This window comes from Ranitomeya imitator, chromosome 9, assembly GCF_032444005.1.
Source record: "Ranitomeya imitator isolate aRanImi1 chromosome 9, aRanImi1.pri, whole genome shotgun sequence".
NCBI classification, from domain to species: Eukaryota; Metazoa; Chordata; class Amphibia; order Anura; family Dendrobatidae; genus Ranitomeya; species Ranitomeya imitator.
In genome coordinates this window covers 154,618,671-154,640,844 of record NC_091290.1, presented here as the reverse complement: position 1 = coordinate 154,640,844, position 22,174 = coordinate 154,618,671, and the positions used below count along the sequence as shown (strand labels likewise).

The 22,174-nt window shown below is 50.4% G+C and overlaps 1 protein-coding gene across 1 annotated transcript in view; it reads right to left on the bottom strand.

Annotated features, from left to right (window-relative positions):
- Positions 1 to 7,522, bottom strand: part of CALB2 (calbindin 2) — an 80,912-nt gene extending 73,390 nt beyond the window's left edge. Inside the window, exon 1 of the mRNA XM_069739549.1 lies at positions 7,300 to 7,522. Within this exon, the coding sequence (XP_069595650.1) occupies positions 7,300 to 7,390 (91 nt within the window). The 5' untranslated portion in view covers positions 7,391 to 7,522. The remainder of the gene's footprint in view (positions 1 to 7,299) is intronic.
- Positions 7,523 to 22,174: the final 14,652 nt, after the last annotated feature.

Below are 22,174 nucleotides of genomic sequence, written 5' to 3'. Positions count from 1 at the left end.
AGCCATATAAATTCTTGAGGGATGGGTAAATGAGGGGTTTAGGATTACACACAAATAAAAGAAGGGCAAGAGGGGGTCAGAAAGGCCCACAGCGTGTATCTGGAAAGCCATGGAACTTCTAGGTAGATACTCAAACATGGCATATTCACATTATCATGACAGCGGCATCCAACGACTCAGAAGTCTCGCAAAGTGCTAGTGCGTCTTTTGGTCTTTCAGACAGGCCCAGACAAAACTGGCTCCTAAGAGCAGGATTGTTCCACTGGGTGTCAGTGGCCCATCTACGGGACTCTGAGCAGAATTCCTCTGCCGGCCGGTCTCCCTGCTGGAGCTTACATGCCAGCACATCTCCCTGCTGGAGCTTCCGTGCTGGCTGGTCAGAAAATAGTAATTTCTGATTACTTCAATTACACATACAGGGCTCTCAGCTGCAGTTTCTTCTGCTTGCCCAGGACAGGCTGGAATTCTAAGCCATTCTTCCTCCCTCCCCTCTGCTATTAGCTGTAATGTGAGACCAGCGTGCCAGCAACATCCACTGAGGAATTTTTATGGCTTTGTGCTGGGAAAACCAGTCTTCTGTCTAAACCCCTTATCCCCTCTCCCGCCTGATACCAGCTTTAACTGGTACAGCAACTTTCAAACCGCATGGGACTCTTTTGTTCTTGAAAAGTTATGTATAATGGCACCGATCGGGGATAGAGATATAAGGGTTACATATTCCGAATGTCCACCGAGAAATCTATATCTCACTGAAATCGCTAGGATCTAAACCCAATGAAATGCAAGGAACAGGTTTCTCCATAAGTGGGTCATATATCTATGCCGTGTTTATTCTTAAAAGAACCCCCATAATGTGGTGAGCATCATGGTTATTGTGTCATTCTTCTACGAGGTTCATACAGCGAGTTATGTATAGAAATGGCTTGTCATAACTCTAAAAAAGGGGAGTATTCAGCCTCGGAGTGAGGTCACCAAAAAGGGAGTGCCTTGGTTTTGGGTATGGAGATAAGTGAGACATCAGTCTTCACGAGTCTTGTCTAGGGTATAGCTGCGAGACCCATCTGTAATGCATCTTGATGTGTCGCCCGAGCCACATTGTCTGCCATGAGATGAAATGACATAAGAAACTAAGTGTTTTTTCAACGTTAATGCCATTTTATTTGTAATTGTACTGTACACATGACTTGTCTACAATTATAATACCCTTTCATACTTCTGTAAACACTGCCTACCTTTTCGGAGTAAAATATATAAAATAACAAGCTTTGTCTCTCCTTGCTCTATAATGTACTGTCATGTCCTCTGAAGTGAATTACGCTACTAATTTGGGTTGGCTCCGGACCCGTTATTAATTAAGGAATCGGAGCTGGTAGCAGCGGATTTGTCCTGTGCGGCTGGGAGACTTTGTAGCGACGGACCGCGTTAATAATTATTGTTCCTGCCTGAGTGAGAGTAGTTATATCGCCCTCGCTGCAGTGTGCTCATTAGCCAGTACAAAGTAAGACAGTCTTTCTGGTGACTAAATAACCTAGGTGCAGTACCCTGTCTGACCTGAGGGTAAGGGGGGGTGCCAGAGAGCTGCAAGTTCCAAACTGGAACTGGGAAGTGGCATATAGAAAAATCCCCTGCAGCAAACTGGGCAGCAAAACAACCCCGGTTCATGACATACTAGTGCGAGCGGTGGAGATGATAAAGATATCCTCCCTGGGAACCGTGACACGCCCCATCTCCCTGCTGGAGCTTCCGTGCCGGCCCATCTCCCTGCTGGAGCTTCTGTGCCGGCCCGTCTCCCTGCTGGAGCTTCCATGCCAGCCCATCTCCCTGCTGGAGCTTCTGTGCCGGCCCGTCTCCCTGCTGGAGCTTCTGTGCCGGCCCGTCTCCCTGCTGGAGCTTCCGTGCCGGCCCGTCTCCCTGCTGGGGCTCCTGTGGCGGCCGTCTCCCTGCTGGGGCTTCCGTGCCGGTCCGTTTTCTGCTGGAGCTTATTGTCCGGCCCGTCTTCCTGCTGGAGCATAAGTATCTGATATTCAGCAAGGGAGACACAGTTCAAATCATCAGAAACCAGGACTAGAGCCTCAAAAAAAAAAAAAAAAAACTGACCGAAGAGACTGAGTCTGACAGGAGGAGGCCCAGGATTGAGGATCTCCCTGAAGAAAAGAAATAACAATCCCATCCCATTGCTCCTCACTCACAGATGGATGAAGACAAAGCGTAAAATAAAGCTTGCAGGCTTCACGGAACACAAATTTATCCCGTCCCCCAGATAACCTATCCGGGAGGGCTGCTATAGGGTCCGGTTCAGCCTGACTGCCCGCCAGACCAACAGTCTGTTGCTGTGAGACCCTAGATTGTAGGTCTGACAGTTTAAGAGACAGGCCCTGCAATTGTTTGGCAAGGACTGCAACGGTATGTATACCAAGATACAAAATGTGGGTTCAGTGAAAATGTCACACTGTAATGGTCTTTGTGAAGGAAGGTGGGCCTCAAACTGTCCATGGAACTGGGACCCTAACTATCCCTGTCCTGGGGGTACACTTAAAGATAGAGAGGCCTGAGTCTCCAACCTTACTATTATCTCATTAACCCCTGATTTGTCCCCTCCCTCCACCCCATGAGGCAAGGGACAGAAATGTAAGGTAAAACAAGACACAAAGACAAAACAGGGAGAACAGAAAACCTCTATCATTCAAAAGCACAAACCAACAATAGGGAGGAGGATAGGGCCAGGGAGGAACAAACTGAATGGGAAAAGGGGACCAGGAGATAAACACACACGTACAACAGCAAACCACAGATCACTACTACTACTACTACTACTACAACAACTCCCACTCCTACTACTTAGCTTTAGAATACAGCAAATAAAGACATATCTTTCACTGGCAGGGACAAGAACGTCTAATCAGTTTATGTAGAAAGAAGTAATGACCAGATTAGAAGCAGTTGAAATGGAGCTGCATGTTTCTGACCAGCAAAGAAAGGGTTGTTAACCTCTTCAGCACCAGAAGAAACAATATCCATTTAATATGGGACACAATTCACTCTCTCTCTAAAGAAGACCTGCGATTCATTATCCAATGTGATCGTCTAACTCCAGGTGTTCCAGGGGAACTTGACACTCTAGTGACAAGTATACAGAGGTCTACAAGGTGTGCCAGTCACTGGCAAAGTGCTGGAGAAGAGATACGTTTCACTGAGAATATCAGCTTTAGTGATTTGAAACCTAGAAGTTTGCTCCAGCACACTATGTGTTGAGAGCGGTTAATCTGCCATTTTTAAGGGCTGGGTTTTTGTGGACTTATCTCCACTCCAGGGTGTGGTCTGTGGTTTAAACAGTTGACCTCCAGAGACATCAGGTGTTCAGTGTCTGTAGAGGCTAACCCCAGAGAAGTGGTCCTGTGTGCTGACCTGAAACACAGGTGTTGCGAACCCTGAGCGGGTGGACCCCCGCTATCACAAGGACTGTACTTTGCGTTACCACTTTGTTTTTCCTGTTTTTGCCCAGAGGGCCATGTTTACTTTTACTTCACCATGGTTTATGCCGCATGTATAATAAACTAATGAAGGTCTTTAAGAGACAGTATTCCTGTGTCTACCTCCGTGTACAGCTGAGTGGGCCGATCTACCACAAAGGGTATACATAGGTGTACAGGGGTATACAAGAGTATATAGGGTGTACAGTAGTGTACAGGGGTATATAGGGTGAACAGGAGTGTAAAGGAGTATACAGGATTTTACAAGGGTATTCAGGATTTACAGGAGTGTACAGGGGTGTACTGGGGTGTAGAAGAGTATACAGGGTTGCACAGGAGTATACATCAATATACAGGGTTGTACAGAATATACAGCGGTGTACAGCAGTACACAGGGGTATACAGGAGTACACAGGAGTGTACAGGAATACAAAGGGGTGTACAGGAATACAAAGGGGTGTACAGGATAAACAGGAGTGTACAGAGGTGTACTGGGGTATGCAGGAGATATACAGGGGTGTACAGAAGATAGGCAAGACTAAATAGAGGTGTACAGGAATACACAAGTTGTCCAGGGTAATGGGTCACATCTCAGGTACAGACTGGTGCAGCATACTGGATAATGGGTCACATCTCAGGTACACACTGGGGGGCAGGATAAGGGGTAATGGGTCACAGCTCAGGTACACACTGGGGGGCAGAATACGGTGTAACGGTTCACATCTCAGGTTCACACTGGGGAGCAGGATACGGGGTAACGGGTCAAATCTCAGGTACACACTGGTGGCAGGATACGGAGTAACGGGTCACATCTCAGGTACACACTGGGGGGCAGGATAAGGGGTAATGGGCCACATCTCAGGTACACACTGGCGGCAGGATAAGGGGTAACGGGTCTCATCTCAGGTACACACAGGGGGCAGGATACGGGGTAACTGGTCACATATCAGTTACACACTGGGAGGGGGGCAGGATACGGGGTGGTATTCCATGGCACCCTGTAGGCATGAGTTGAGCCACAGCTGCACTCATGTTTTCGATATCCCCTCCCAAGGGATCCTTTTGGGCTCAGGTGCCCATAGCGTCTTTTCACTAATCAGTGAATTCGTAAACAAACACCAGGGAGAGTGCGAACGAGGGGAGCAGGATCAAGGTGAAAGCGACCAAGGGGAGAGGGATCAAGGTGCATTCTAATTCTGCATGGTTAGTTCCTGTTTCCTTCACATATCCCCTCATACAGGAGAGCTGCACAATATAAAGTCTGAGGTGACATCTAGTGGTACGGGCCAGTGTTCAGAGGATTCCTGGTATCAGTGGTCTACTTGGCATGGTGCAAAGTTGAGACGAACCCTGGTACTGGTGGTAATGGTGACACGATCCAGAAGACCTCTAGTATTGGTGGCCCAATGAGGGGAGAGGGATAGATGGGAGCGGGAATGAGGGGAGCACAAACGAGGGGTAGCAAGTATGAGAGGTTGCTGGAACGAGGTGTAGTGGGAACAAGGGAAGCAAATGAGGGGAGCGGAAACAAGGAGTAGTGGGAACGAGGAGTAGTGGGAAGGCAAGGAGCAAAATCTAGGGAGCAAGAATGAGGGGTAAAAGGAACGAAGGGAGCTAGATCAAGGGGAGCGAGTTCGAAGTAAGCAGAATTGAGGTGAGTGGGAACTCGGGGAGCAAGAATGAGAGGTAGCGGGATCGAGGAGTAACGGGAAAGGGGAACACACAAGGGGAGCGCAAACTAAGTGAGCAGAAACGAGGGGAACGGGAACTAAGGGAGCGGGTACAAGGGGAGCAGGAACTAGAGGTAGAAGGGATGAGGGAGGCTAAATCTAGGCGAGTGGGAATGAAGGGTAGCAGAAACTAAAGGTAGTGGTAACGAGGGAAGCGGAGACCATAGTAACATAGTAACATAGTTAGTAAGGCCGAAAAAAGACATTTGTCCATCCAGTTCAGCCTATATTCCATCATAATAAATCCCCAGATCTACGTCCTTCTACAGACCAGGACCAGACATCAGAAGAGCAGGAACGAAGGAAGCGGGGATTGAGGGGAGCAGAAATGAGGAGGGCGGGAACAAGGGAAGCGGAGACCAGAAATAAGACTAAAAACGAAGGAAGCTGGGACTGAGGGGAGCAGAAATGTGGAAAGTGAAATCAAGGGGAGAGGTAACAAGGGAAGCGGTAACGAGAGGAGTGGTAACGGGAGTAGCGGGAAGAAAGGGTAGCAAGAACGAAGGGTAGCGGGAACAAAGGGTAGCGGGAACAAAGGGTAGTGAGAACAAAGGGTAGCGAGAACAAAGGGTAGCGAGAACAAAGGGTAGCGAGAACAAAGGGTAGCGAGAACAAAGGGTAGCGGGAACAAACGGTAGCGGGAACGAAGGGTAGCAAGAACGAAGGGTAGCAAGAACGAAGGGTAGCAAGAACGAAGGGTAGCAAGAACGAAGGGTAGCAAGAACGAAGGGTAGCATGAATGGAGTGCGAAAGAAGGGAGCGGGAACGAGAGGTTTCTGAAATGAGGGGAGTGAAAACGAGAAATAGCAGGATCGAGGAAAAAGTGAATGAGGGGGAATGAAGGTTAGTGAAAACAAGGGGAGTGGGATTGATAGGAGTGGGAAAGAGCTAGATCGAGGGGGAACGGGAATGAGGGGTAGAGGGAACAAGGTGATCGGGAACGAGGTGAGCAGATAACGATAGTAACAGGAATGAGTGAAGAGGGATTTAGGGGAGCAGGATCGAGGAGAGCTGGAAGGAAGGGAATTGTGAATGAGGGGGAGCAGGTGACAAGGAATAATCTACAGGGAGGGATCAGATGTTATAAAAGGGCAAGAAAATGAGGGTCCCCTACACATAGAACCTCCGCTCACTGGTTCCCCTATTATATCTTTGCACTCTCACCAATCTGAGAAAAGGATCATCACATTCATCATTCTGCCAGTAATTTTTTACTCTAATTGTGCAGGATTAGTTCCCGTTTCCTTCACATATCCCCTCAGAGAGCCGCACAATATAAAGTCTGAGGGAGAGAAGTAGGTGAGAGCTAGTGGTATGGGCCAGTGTCCAGAGGACTCCTGATAGCAGTGATCTGCTTGGCATGGTGCAATGTCGAGAAAAACCCTGGTATTGATGGTCCAGGTGGAATGGTCCAGAGGATCTCTAGTATTGGTGGTCTAGGTGGCATGGTCCAGAGGATCTCTAGTATTGGTGGTCTAGGTGGCATGGTCCAGAGGATCTCTAGTATTGATTATCCAGGTTGCATGATCTTAGAAGACCTCTAGTATTGGTGGTCCAGTGGACCTCTACTATTGGTGGTCTAGATGACCTCTATTGGTGGTTCAGGTGGAATTGTTGAGAGGATGCACAACCCTTGGCATCAGTGGCCCAGATGGCAAAATCCAATATCTGGAAACAAGCTGGAATTAGTGGATAATATAGTATGGTCCAAAAGCAGGAGGAGCCCTGGTACCCACAATTTGTGTGGCATAGTTTAGTAAAAAAAAGGCAACCTACTATCATTGTGGCATAGTGCAGGACCCCTGGTGTTGATGGTCTGGGTGGATGTTCCAGTGTCCTCAGAACCCTTTGTACCTTTGGTCTCCCGAGGATCCCTGGTATCCATGGTGTGGTCCACTCTCCTGATCCCCTGGTATATCAGTGGCCCAATGTGAAGAGACCCCCTATCTTTCTTTCATTCCTAGCTAGAGGGGTGCATTGGGCAGGAAAGAGTAAATAAGGGAAATGGGAGAAGGGGCAGCTGAGATAACGGGACGTCTGAGCCTTCTCTTCCAGCAGACAGGTGGGGGGCAGTAGTTCGGGGAGTCAGAGGCTCTTACCATCAGAGTCGTAGTGCTTCCAAATATCCAGAAACTGGGAGGCGGTGAGCTCGGCCAGGTGCAGGTACAGAGGCTGCTGCTTGTGAGCCATGATCCCGTGTGTCGGAGCGGAGAACACGGAGCGGAGAACACGGAGCGGATAATGTCAGAGCGGAGATCACGGAGCGGCGGTGCCTTCTGTCCAGTAATCCCAGCGCCAGGCTGCGCTCCTCTTATATAGACACATCTCCCGGCTGCAGTGCCCGCGGCCTCCCGCAGAGGGCAGCACTGACACAGGAGCGCTGCAGCCGCTGATCATACGGAGACTTCAGGAGACATCAAATGTGATCCGACCAGTGACCGGACATCTCCAACAGCACAGGACACCTTATATCACCCTTCATAATCACATACATCAGAATTATGTCCGTACTAGAGAGAAGAGGGACATGGTACAGTGCAGTATATAGGGCGGAGCGGGGTGTGTATAGTGCAGTATATAGGGCGGAGCGGGGTGTGTATAGTGCAGTATATAGGGCGGAGCGGGGTGTGTATAGTGCAGTATATAGGGCGGAGCGGGGTGTGTATAGTGCAGTATATAGGGCGGAGCGGGGTGTGTATAGTGCAGTATATAGGGCGGAGCGGGGTGTGTATAGTGCAGTATATAGGGCGGAGCGGGGTGTGTATAGTGCAGTATATAGGGCGGAGCGGGGTGTGTATAGTGCAGTATATAGGGCGGAGCGGGGTGTGTATAGTGCAGTATATAGGGCGGAGCGGGGTGTGTATAGTACAGTATAGAATATAGGGAGGAGCGGGGTGTGTATAGTGCAGTATATAGGGCGGAGCGGGTGTGTATAGTGCAGTACATAGGGGGGAGCGGGTGTGTATAGTGCAGTACATAGGGCGGAGCGGGGTGTGTATAGTGCAGTACATAGGGCGGAGCGGGGTGTGTATAGTGCAGTATATAGGGCAGAGCGGGGTGTGTATAGAGCAGTATATAGGGCGGAGCGGGGTGTGTATAGTGCAGTATATAGGGCGGAGCGGGGTGTGTATAGTGCAGTATATAGGGCGGAGCGGGGTGTGTATAGTGCAGTATATAGGGCGGAGCGGGGTGTGTATAGTGCAGTATATAGGGCGGAGCGGGGTGTGTATAGTGCAGTATATAGGGCGGAGCGGGGTGTGTATAGTACAGTATATAGGGCGGAGCGGGTGTGTATAGTGCAGTATATAGGGCGGAGCGGGGTGTGTATAGTGCAGTATATAGGGCGGAGCGGGTGTGTATAGTGCAGTATATAGGGCGGAGCGGGGTGTGTATAGTGCAGTATATAGGGCGGAGCGGGGTGTGTATAGTGCAGTATATAGGGCGGAGCGGGGTGTGTATAGTGCAGTATATAGGGCGGAGCGGGTGTGTATAGTACAGTATAGTATATAGGGAGGAGCGGGTGTGTATAGTGCAGTATATAGGGCGGAGCGGGTGTGTATAGTGCAGTATATAGGGGGGAGCGGGTGTGTATAGTGCAGTATATAGGGCGGAGCGGGGTGTGTATAGTGCAGTATATAGGGCAGAGCGGGGTGTGTATAGTGCAGTATATAGGGTGGAGCGGGTGTGTATAGTACAGTATAGTATATAGGGAGGAGCGGGTGTGTATAGTGCAGTATATAGGGCGGAGCGGGTGTGTATAGTGCAGTATATAGGGGGGAGCGGGTGTGTATAGTGCAGTATATAGTGGGGAGCGGGTGTGTATAGTGCAGTATATAGGGGGGAGCGGGTATGTTTAGTGCAGTATATAGGGCGGAGCGGGTGTGTATAGTGCAGTATATAGGGCGGAGCGGGTGTGTATAGTGCAGTATATAGGGCGGAGCGGGGTGTGTATAGTGCAGTATATAGGGGGAGCGGGTGTGTATAGTACAGTATATAGGGCGGAGCGGGTGTGTATAGTACAGTATAGTATATAGGGCGGAGCGGGGTGTGTATAGTGCAGTATATAGGGCGGAGCGGGTGTGTATAGTACAGTATAGTATATAGGGCGGAGCGGGTGTGTATAGTGCAGCATATAGGGCGGAGCGGGTGTGTATAGTGCAGTATATAGGGCAGAGCGGGTGTGTATAGTGCAGTATATAGGACGGAGCGGGTGTGTATAGTGTAGTATATAGGGCGGAGCGGGGTGTGTATAGTGCAGTATATAGGGCGGAGCGGGGTGTGTATAGTGCAGTATATAGGGCGGAGCGGGGTGTGTATAGTGCAGTATATAGGGCGGAGCGGGGTGTGTATAGTGCAGTATATAGGGCGGAGCGGGGTGTGTATAGTGCAGTATATAGGGCGGATCGGGGTGTGTATAGTGCAGTATATAGGGGGAGCGGGTGTGTATAGTACAGTATATAGGGCGGAGCGGGTGTGTATAGTACAGTATAGTATATAGGGCGGAGCGGGGTGTGTATAGTGCAGTATATAGGGCGGAGCGGGTGTGTATAGTACAGTATAGTATATAGGGCGGAGCGGGTGTGTATAGTGCAGTATATAGGGCGGAGCGGGTGTGTATAGTGCAGTATATAGGGGGGAGCGGGTGTGTATAGTGCAGTATATAGGGGGGAGCGGGTGTGTATAGTGCAGTATATAGGGGGGAGCGGGTATGTATAGTGCAGTATATAGGGCGGAGCGGGTGTGTATAGTGCAGTATATAGGGCGGAGCGGGGTGTGTACAGTACAGTATATAGGGCAGAGCGGGTGTGTATAGTACAGTATATAGGGCAGAGCGGGTGTGTATAGTGCAGTATATAGGGCGGAGCGGGTGTGTATAGTACAGTATATAGGGCAGAGCGGGTGTGTATAGTGCAGTATATAGGGCGGAGCGGGTGTGTATAGTGCAGTATATAGGGCGGAGCGGGTATGTATAGTGCAGTATATAGGGCGGAGCGGGTGTGTATAGTACAGTATATAGGGCGGAGCGGGTGTGTATAGTGCAGTATATAGGGCGGAGCGGGTGTGTATAGTGCAGTATATAGGGGGGAGCGGGTGTGTATAGTGCAGTATATAGGGCGGAGCGGGTGTGTATAGTGCAGTATATAGGGGGGAGCGGGTGTGTATAGTGCAGTATATAGGGCGGAGCGGGTGTGTATAGTACAGTATATAGGGCGGAGCGGGTGTGTATAGTGCAGTATATAGGGCGGAGCGGGTGTGTATAGTGCAGTATATAGGGCGGAGCGGGTGTGTATAGTGCAGTGTATAGGGCGGAGCGGGTGTGTATAGTACAGTATATAGGGCGGAGCGGGTGTGTATAGTACAGTATATAGGGCGGAGCGGGTGTGTATAGTGCAGTATATAGGGCGGAGCGGGTGTGTATAGTGCAGTATATAGGGCGGAGCGGGTGTGTATAGTGCAGTATATAGGGCGGAGCTTTATACCTTTGCCCAAACCAAAGGGTCTCCCTCCCTGGATGACCTCATGGGGTGGGCAGAGCTATGGAATGCACTTCTCTTTCTTGAGGATTGAAAAACCATCATCCCGCATATCTTGCCGCATGAACTTCGTAGAAAGACGACACCCATGTCCTTATGCTCAGCGTGACACAGGGGTTCGTTTAAGTATAGACATGGGGTAGCTGGGTGACCCAATTATGTAGTAATCCGTTTGTCAATTGTGCTGGTTCTGGAACCTAGAAAACTCACTGGCTGGTAGTTCTACTGAGGCACATGTCAAAAATGTATTTGTCCCACTTCTATCATTAACCGGTGGTATCAGTGGAGTAACTACCGCGGTCGCAGCGGTCGCCATTGCGACGGGGCCCGGCTGGTCAGCGGCCCTCCGCCCGGCAGGTCAGAGGCATCGGCCGACACCATGTTGCAGTGCAGGAGGAGATCCCTCCGCACGGCAACAGTCCCAGGCTTATCTAGGGGGAGGGGGCAGCCGGGGTATGGGAGAGGAACTTGGAAGCAGCTCCAGCAGTCAGCACTGTGAGACTGTGACAGCGTCTCCTGCTCTGAGCCCCGGGACTGAAGGGGAGAGCGGGGGAGGGGCGGGACATGACAGCGGTGTGCAAGCAGGAGACGCTGAGGAGCTGCAGGTTAATATCAGCCTCCCCTTTACCAGAGAGGTAGGTGTGTGTGTGTGTGTGTTATATCATACCTCCCGTCCCGGATCCAGCGGGACTGTCCTGATTTTGACAGTCAGCCCCGCGATCCCGGGCGGGACATTAATTGTCACGCACTGGTTGGGAGGTATGTGAATCACCCGGTCGGTCAGCTGAGAGCTCCCTGCACCCGGCCAGCACAGCAGCACATAATGGCTGCTCTGTGCACAGGACCTGTGATGAGGTCACAGGATGGGAGGAGTCAGGGGTCACATGATCGGATTCGGGAGGAGGACCTCCGTGTACAAGACTTTGCTGGTTGCCATGGCGTCTGAGGAGGGTAAGGCAGCGTATGTGTGAGGTCAGGAGGTGTTTACAGGGTGGATGTAGCAGAGCCGTGTGTGTATGAGGTGTATGGAGCTGAGCCGTGTGTGTAAGGGGTGTACGGAGCAGTGTGCATGAGGTGTACGGAGCGCAGCCGCGTGTGTATGAGGTGTACGGAGCCGTGTGCATGAGGTGTACGGAGCGCAGCCGAGTGTGTACGAGGTGTACAGAGCAGAGCCACGTGTGTACGAGGTGTACAGAGCAGAGCCATGTGTGTGCAAGGTATACGGAGCGGAGCAGTGTGTGCAATGTGTATAGAGCGGAGCCGTGTGTGTACGAGGTGTACGGAGTGGAGCCGTGTGAACGAGATGTATGGAGAGGAGTCGTATGTGTATGAGGTGTACGCAGCAGAGCCGTGTGTGTGCAAGGTATACGGAGCGGAGTAGCTTCTGCAATGTGTATGGAGCGGAGCGGTGTGTGTATGAGGTGTACGTAGTGCCGTGTGTACGAGATGTATGGAGCGGAGCAGTGTGTGTATGAGGTGTATGGAGCGGAGCTGAATGTGTACGAGGTGAACGGAACGGAGCCGTGTGTGTTTGAGATGTATGGAGTGGAGCCGTGTGTATGGAGCGGAGCCGTGTATGCAAAGTGTACGGAGCGCAGCCACGTGTGTAGGAGTAGCTATGTGTGGCCATTATACGGTACGAAGTATCATGTGCGGCCAATATACAGTATGGAGCATCATGTGCGATCATTATACAGTATGGAGCATCATGTGCGATCATTATACAGTATGGAGCATCATGTGCGATCATTATACAGTATGGAGCATCATGTGGGGCCATTATACAGTATGGAGCATCATGTGGGGCCATTATACAGTATGGAGCATCATGTGGGGCCATTATACAGTATGGAGCATCATGTGGGGCCATTATACAGTATGGAGCATCATGTGGGGCCATTATACAGTATGGAGCATCATGTGGGGCCATTATACAGTATGGAGCATCATGTGGGGCCATTATACAGTATGGAGCATCATGTGGGGCCATTATACAGTATGGAGCATCATGTGGGGCCATTATACAGTATGGAGCATCATGTGGGGCCATTATACAGTATGGAGCATCATGTGTGGCCATTATACAGTATTGAGCATCATGTGGGGTCGTTATACAGTATGGAGCATCATGTGTGGCCGTTATACAGTATGTAGCATCATGTGTGGCCGTTATACAGTATGTAGCATCATGTGTGGCTGTTATACAGTATGGAGCATCATGTGCGGTCATTATACAGTATGGAGCATCATGTGCGATCATTATACAGTATGGAGCATCATGTGCGATCATTATACAGTATGGAGCATCATGTGGGGCCATTATACAGTATGGAGCATCATGTGGGGCCATTATACAGTATGGAGCATCATGTGGGGCCATTATACAGTATGGAGCATCATGTGGGGCCATTATACAGTATGGAGCATCATGTGGGGCCATTATACAGTATGGAGCGTTATGTGGGGCCATTATACAGTATGGAGCGTTATGTGGGGCCGTTATACAGTATTGAGCGTCATGTAGGGTCATTATACAGTATGGAGCGTCATGTGCGGCCATTATACAGTATGGAGCATTATGTGTGGCCATTATACAGTATTGAGCATCATGTGGGGTCGTTATACAGTATGGAGCATCATGTGTGGCCGTTATACAGTATGTAGCATCATGTGTGGCCGTTATACAGTATGTAGCATCATGTGTGGCTGTTATACAGTATGGAGCATCATGTGTGGCCGTTATACAGTATGGAGCATCATGTGCGGTCATTATACAGTATGGAGCATCATGTGCGGTCATTATACAGTATTGAGCATCATGTGCGGCAATTATACAGTATGGAGCGTCATGTGCGGCCATTATACAGTATGGAGCATTATGTGTGGCCATTATACAGTATTGAGCATCATGTGGGGTCGTTATACAGTATGGAGCATCATGTGTGGCCGTTATACAGTATGTAGCATCATGTGTGGCCGTTATACAGTATGTAGCATCATGTGTGGCTGTTATACAGTATGGAGCATCATGTGCGGTCATTATACAGTATGGAGCATCATGTGCGATCATTATACAGTATGGAGCATCATGTGCGATCATTATACAGTATGGAGCATCATGTGGGGCCATTATACAGTATGGAGCATCATGTGGGGCCATTATACAGTATGGAGCATCATGTGGGGCCATTATACAGTATGGAGCATCATGTGGGGCCATTATACAGTATGGAGCATCATGTGGGGCCATTATACAGTATGGAGCGTTATGTGGGGCCATTATACAGTATGGAGCGTTATGTGGGGCCGTTATACAGTATTGAGCGTCATGTAGGGTCATTATACAGTATGGAGCGTCATGTGCGGCCATTATACAGTATGGAGCATTATGTGTGGCCATTATACAGTATTGAGCATCATGTGGGGTCGTTATACAGTATGGAGCATCATGTGTGGCCGTTATACAGTATGTAGCATCATGTGTGGCCGTTATACAGTATGTAGCATCATGTGTGGCTGTTATACAGTATGGAGCATCATGTGTGGCCGTTATACAGTATGGAGCATCATGTGCGGTCATTATACAGTATGGAGCATCATGTGCGGTCATTATACAGTATTGAGCATCATGTGCGGCAATTATACAGTATGGAGCGTCATGTGCGGCCATTATACAGTATGGAGCATTATGTGTGGCCATTATACAGTATTGAGCATCATGTGGGGTCGTTATACAGTATGGAGCGTCATGTGTGGCCGTTATACAGTATGGAGCACCATGTGTGGCCGTTATACAGTATGTAGCATCATGTGTGGCTGTTATACAGTATGGAGCATCATGTGTGGCCATTATACAGTATGGAGCATCATGTGCGGTCATTATACAGTATTGAGCATCATGTGCGGCAATTATACAGTATGGAGCATTATGTGTGGCCATTATACAGTATTGAGCATCATGTGGGGTCGTTATACAGTATTGAGCATCATGTGCGGCCATTATACAGTATGGAGCACTGTGTGGCCATTATACAGTATTGAGCATCATGTGTGGCCATTATACAGTATGGAGCATCATGTGTGGCCATTATACAGTATGGAGCATCATGTGTGGCCATTATACAGTATGGAGCACTGTGTGGCCATATTTTTTTGTTTATAATTATTCTTTATGAACAGTGTGATCAGCAGTGCTAAATGGGTGTGGTTGAGACGTGGATATGGGTGTGACTAGTGAATGGGTGTGGTCAGAGGCGTGGCCTAAAATTTGCCGCGGCGCGCGTTGCGCGCTGCTAACTTTGTCCCTCTTTCCCAGCTTCAAAAGTTGGGAGGTGTGGTTATATATGTAGTGTGTGTGATATCTGTAGTGCGTGTGTTATATATGTAGTGTGTGTGTGATATCTGTAGTGCGTGTGTTATATATGTAGTGTGTGTATGACATCTGTAGTGTGTGTGTGATATCTGTAGTGTGTGTGTGATATCTGTAGTGTGTGTGTGATATCTGTAGTGTGTGTGTGATATCTGTAGTGTGTGTGTGATATCTGTAGTGTGTGTGTGATATCTGTAGTGTGTGTGTGATATCTGTAGTGCGTGTTATATATGTAGTGTGTGTGTGATATCTGTAGTGTGTGTGTCATCTGTAGTGTGTGTGTGATATCTGTAGTGCGTGTTATATATGTAGTGTGTGTATGACATCTGTAGTGTGTGTGTGATATCTGTAGTGTGTGTGTGATATCTGTAGTGTGTGTGTGTGATATCTGTAGTGTGTGTGATATCTGTAGTGTGTGTGAGGCAGGGGTGTAACTACGACAGACTGGCAAGTCAGGGGCCCGATAGGTCAGAGGCACCCGACTGCCCCCGTCGCAGCCGCCGCAGTGAACTATACCGGCGTTTATGATGCCGGTACAGTTCAAAGCAATGATGGAGGAGAGAGCGTCAGCTGATGCTCCCTCTCCCATCATTCCCCTCTGCCTTTGACACTGCGGGTGCGTGATGACATCACTTCATCGCGCACCCGCTGTGTGTGGGGCCAAGGCAGTGCAGCATCTGCACAGGTGATGGTGGCCGCCATATTGGCAAAGCCTGTGGCGGCTGCTGGGACCGGGAACAGGCGGTTCTGGAGCTAGTGGGGGGCACATGGACCAAAGCCCAGGAGGGGGATGCCGCAGCGGCTCAGCCATATGGAGGATCCGGGGATGAACATGAAGGTGTACGGGACCGGCGGAAGTGAGGTGTGTCTGCTGCCCGTGTGTCGCCGTCTCGGCCCCCAGCGTCCCTGGCCCCCTGTGACACCAGCCCCGTTTCGTCCCTGCTGTCCCGTGCCCCATGTCCTAGTAGGTCCCCAGGTTCAGGTCATGGTGCTCCTCTGGGCTCCCCGTACACACCTTGTTCCTCCTCCCCTGGTCTCCCAATGCTCCTCATCTCCCATGCCCTGAGTCCTCCTGCACCCCCCATGCATTCCCTGCCCCTTGTCCCCGTGTGACTCGTCTGCCCTGCTCTCAAGTCTCCCCTGTCCCATTTCTCACCGTGTGTTCTCCATCTACCGTCCTTGTAATCCCTGTGCCCCCCTTCTTCCCTCCTCCCAAGTCTCCCCCCCTCCCCCCATCTTCCTCTGTCCCCTTGCGTCCCTATCTACTCTGCCCTCGGAGTCCCCTTGTGTCCTCTTGTGCATGTCTCCATTGCACCCTAGTCCCCGTGTGTCCCATTGTGCCCTTCTCCCCTTCCTCTTAGTCCCTATGAGTCCCCTTGTGCTTCTATCCCTTGTCCCCGTGTGTAGCCTTGTGTCAGTGTCCCTTGCCCACTAGTCCCTGTGTGTCCCCTTGCGCCTGTCTCCCTTGTCCCCTTATGCTTGTGTCCCTTGTCCCTGTGTGCCAGTCTTCCTTGCCTATTAGTCCCTGTGTGTCCCCTTCTCAGTCTCCCTGGCCAACTAGTCCCTGTGTGTCCCCTTGTGCCAGTCTCCCTTGTCCCCTTGTGTCTGTCTCCCTTGCCCACTAGTCCCCTTGTAACCTTCTCCCCTGCCTCCTAGCCCCCACGTGTCCCCTTGTGCCTGTCTTCCTTGCTCCCTAGCCCCCCTATGTTACCATTGTGCCTGTCTCCCCTACTCCCCTTGTGTCCTTGTCCCCTGCCCCCTAGTCACCATTTGCTCATGTCTTTCTCACTGCCCCTGTATGGAGGGGCTGCATTACACTGTGAGGGGGGCTGCATTATATTCTATGGGGGTTACATTGTATTGTATGGCAGGGCTGCAGTATACTCTGTGGGGTGGCTGTATTATACTATATGTGGGCTGCATTATACTGAATTGAGGACTATGGGGAATATATTATACTATATGAAGAACTATGGGGTGTATTATACTATGGGAAGTGAATTGTACAACATGGATGACGATGGCGGTGCATTATACTATATGGAGCACTATGAGCAGTGTATTATACTATATGGAGGACTGAGCAGTGTATTTTAATATATGGAGGACTATGTGGAGTGTGTAAGACTAAATGGAGGACTGAGGAGTGTATTATACTATATGGAGGACTATGAGGGGTGTATTATACTATATGGAGGACTGAGCAGTGTATTATACTATATGGAGCACTACGAAGAGTATTATGCTATATGGAGCACTATGAGGAGTGTATTTTAATATACGGAGGAGTGTATTATACTATATGGAGGTCTGAGGAGTGTACAATACTATATGGGGGACTATGGGGAGTGTATTATACTATAAGGAGTACTATGGGGGTGCATTATACTTCTCATATGGATCCCCATGACTTCTATGTTAGCCCCTGATGAGTATAATGGTTTATTTTCTTTTATACATTACATAACAATGGCAGTACGGGGGACAAATATATGCCAGGATGGGGCCCTGGATAGTTATGCAACTGAGGTCACACTATACAACTTTGCAATAAAGCTATAGTGTGCAATATTAATAGGGAAAATGTGAATTTGGGTGGAAAATATTTTGGCATGGTGGGGGGCCCCATTTGAAAGTTCGCACCGGGGCCCATAACTTTGTAGTTACGCCACTGGGTGGTATATTTACATTTGTAAGGACATAGAAACCTTGTTTTTTTCCATGTGCTTCTATTTGTCCTTTCAGTTTAAGGCCATAAAACTGCTCAGTGAAGGCTGCTGGCACGCTGGTCTCACATTACAGCTGTATAGCAGGAGGGAGTGAAATCGCAGCGTGTGTCTAGAACCATGGACCTTCTAGAAAATTACTCAGACCATGGCATTTTTACATTATCGTGACAGCCCCGATCGTGCACGATCAGGGCAGTAGTCAGACCCGACAGTGGACGCTGAGGGCAGTAGTCAGACCGGACAGTGGACGTTGAGGGCAGTAGTCAGACCCGACAGTGGACGCTGAGGGCAGTAGTCCTACCTGACATTGGACGCTGAGGGCAGTCATCAGATTCACAGCGTCACTGTCAATACGTCACGATCGGGGTGACCTTTGGCCAGCCCACGGTTATCACTTGTGCAGGGGGGGCTTATTTTAATTATCCCTCCAATGTGATGAAAACACAAACAAGGCTACTGACCTCTCAATTTACCGCAGGGGCTTATTTTAGATATCCCACTGCTCTGCAGTATAACACGAAGTGCAGGGATTTATGTATATCCCGCTTTACAGTTCCGCTTGTAAACTTGCAGCTCTCTGGCACCCCCTTATCCTCAGGTCAGATTAGGTACTGCACCCAAGGTAATTTGTCGCCAGAAAGGCTGCCTGCTATGTAATGGCTATTGGGCACGCTGCAGCGAGGGCGATATAACTACTCCCACTCAGGCAGGAACAATAATTATCAATGCCGCCGTCGCTACAACGACTCCCAAAAGCGCAGGACAAGGTATGCCACCACCAGCTTCGATTAACGGGTCCGAAGCTAACCCAAAACAGTAGCGTAATTCCCTTCAGAAGACTTAGGGTACGTTTTAGAACAGGGGAACAAAGCTGGTATTTTACTCCATAAAGATCAAGCAGTGTTTATAAAAAGGTATATAAAGATGTTACAATATGAGGCAAAGTATGTATGTACACAGCAATTATAAAATAACATGGATTAAAGAAGAAAGATAAAACTCACATGTGCTCAGATCATCTCAGGCAACCATGCTGGTAGGCGGAGCCCCAAATGTCCCAGTTCATGAGATAAGACCTGCTGTAACAGCTCCTCAGGCAAGACTGCTGGGTGAAGTGCAGAAACTTATAACTGCAGCCTTGTGACATCACTAAATGGGTTGAGTTAACATCGCCTTCCCCTCTCCTCAGCTGTACAGTTTTTCTCACAATTCTTGTAACTCTCATATCTTCGCTTGAGAATCTGTCAGAGTCATAACACACACCTCATCCATCTTGTATTAAAATTAGCTCTCTATTGATACCAAATTCGTCCTAGTTCCACACGGTTCCGGAAAAATCCATACTTTTTACTCGTTGTGTTTAGCTGCTAGTGGTTACAGTGGTTGACAGATCTACAGATGGAAGTTAGCAATATGTACTTATTATTTTTCTAGCAAATGGGTGGCCCAATATCTTACTATAATAGAACAAAGAACCTCCTGTCTTCAGAGGGATATCAGACCAGTTTCAGCTGGAGGGAGATTTGTGCAGCTACAAGCGCAATAAAAATTCTTGTGGGGGGGACATGAGGGATTTGGGATCCACATACACATCTCTGCCAGCAGAAACACAGAGAAAAGGGGTCAGAGCCCACAATGGTGTGCGAACAGGGACAACTAAAAATCATATTATAACGCTGAGGGCAGGAGTAAGACCCGACATCGGAAGCGGAGTGCAGCAGTCGTACCCCACAGCGGACGCCGAGAGCGGCAGTCACCCCCGACAGCGGACGCCGAGGGCGGCAGTCAGACCCCACAGCGGACGCCGAGGGCGGCAGTCAGACCCGACAGCGGACGCCGAGGGCGGCAGTCAGACCCGACAGCGGACGCCGAGGGCGGCAGTCAGACCCGACAGCGGACGCTGAGGGTGGCAGCCAGACCCCACAGCGGACGCCGAGGGCGGCAGTCAGACCCGACAGCGGACGCCGAGGGCGGCAGTCAGACCCGACAGCGGACGCCGAGGGCGGCAGTCAGACCCGACAGCGGACGCCGAGGGCAACAGTCAGACCCCACAGCGGACGCCGAGGGCAACAGTCAGACCCCACAGCGGACGCCGAGGGCGGCAGTCAGACCCGACAGCGGACGCCGAGGGCAACAGTCAGACCCCACAGCGGACGCCGAGGGCGGCAGCCAGACCCGACAGCGGACGCCGAGGGCAACAGTCAGACCCCACAGCGGACGCCGAGGGCGGCAGCCAGACCCGACAGCGGACGCCGAGGGCGGCAGTCAGACCCCACAGCGGACGCCGAGGACGGCAGTCAGACCCGACAGCGGATGCCGAGGGCAACAGTCAGACCCCACAGCGGACGCCGAGGGCGGCAGCCAGACCCGACAGCGGACGCCGAGGGCGGCAGCCAGACCCCACAGCGGACGCCGAGGGCGGCAGTCAGACCCGACAGTGGACGCTGAGGGCAGTAGTCCTACCTGACATTGGACGCTGAGGGCAGTCATCAGATTCACAGCGTCACTGTCAATACGTCACGATCGGGGTGACCTTTGGCCAGCCCACGGTTATCACTTGTGCAGGGGGGGCTTATTTTAATTATCCCTCCAATGTGATGAAAACACAAACAAGGCTACTGACCTCTCAATTTACCGCAGGGGCTTATTTTAGATATCCCACTGCTCTGCAGTATAACACGAAGTGCAGGGATTTATGTATATCCCGCTTTACAGTTCCGCTTGTAAACTTGCAGCTCTCTGGCACCCCCTTATCCTCAGGTCAGATTAGGTACTGCACCCAAGGTAATTTGTCGCCAGAAAGGCTGCCTGCTATGTAATGGCTATTGGGCACGCTGCAGCGAGGGCGATATAACTACTCCCACTCAGGCAGGAACAATAATTATCAATGCCGCCGTCGCTACAACGACTCCCAAAAGCGCAGGACAAGGTATGCCACCACCAGCTTCGATTAACGGGTCCGAAGCTAACCCAAAACAGTAGCGTAATTCCCTTCAGAAGACTTAGGGTACGTTTTAGAACAGGGGAACAAAGCTGGTATTTTACTCCATAAAGATCAAGCAGTGTTTATAAAAAGGTATATAAAGATGTTACAATATGAGGCAAAGTATGTATGTACACAGCAATTATAAAATAACATGGATTAAAGAAGAAAGATAAAACTCACATGTGCTCAGATCATCTCAGGCAACCATGCTGGTAGGCGGAGCCCCAAATGTCCCAGTTCATGAGATAAGACCTGCTGTAACAGCTCCTCAGGCAAGACTGCTGGGTGAAGTGCAGAAACTTATAACTGCAGCCTTGTGACATCACTAAATGGGTTGAGTTAACATCGCCTTCCCCTCTCCTCAGCTGTACAGTTTTTCTCACAATTCTTGTAACTCTCATATCTTCGCTTGAGAATCTGTCAGTCATAACACACACCTCATCCATCTTGTATTAAAATTAGCTCTCTATTGATACCAAATTCGTCCTAGTTCCACACGGTTCCGGAAAAATCCATACTTTTTACTCGTTGTGTTTAGCTGCTAGTGGTTACAGTGGTTGACAGATCTACAGATGGAAGTTAGCAATATGTACTTATTATTTTTCTAGCAAATGGGTGGCCCAATATCTTACTATAATAGAACAAAGAACCTCCTGTCTTCAGAGGAATATCAGACCAGGTTCAGCTGGAGGGAGATTTGTGCAGCTACAAGCGCAATAAAAATTCTTGTGGGGGGGACATGAGGGATTTGGGATCCACATACACATCTCTGCCAGCAGAAACACAGAGAAAAGGGGTCAGAGCCCACAATGGTGTGCGAACAGGGACAACTAAAAATCATATTATAACGCTGAGGGCAGGAGTAAGACCCGACATCGGAAGCGGAGTGCAGCAGTCGTACCCCACAGCGGACGCCGAGAGCGGCAGTCACCCCCGACAGCGGACGCCGAGGGCGGCAGTCAGACCCCACAGCGGACGCCGAGGGCGGCAGTCAGACCCGACAGCGGACGCCGAGGGCGGCAGTCAGACCCCACAGCGGACGCCGAGAGCGGCAGTCACCCCCGACAGCGGACGCCGAGGGCGGCAGTCAGACCCCACAGCGGACGCCGAGAGCGGCAGTCACCCCCGACAGCGGACGCCGAGAGCGGCAGTCACCCCCGACAGCGGACGCCGAGGGCGGCAGTCAGACCCGACAGCGGACGCCGAGGGCGGCAGTCACCCCCGACAGCGGACGCCGAGGGCGGCAGTCAGACCCCACAGCGGACGCCGAGGGCGGCAGTCAGACCCGACAGCGGACGCCGAGGGCAACAGTCAGACCCCACAGCGGACGCCGAGGGCGGCAGCCAGACCCGACAG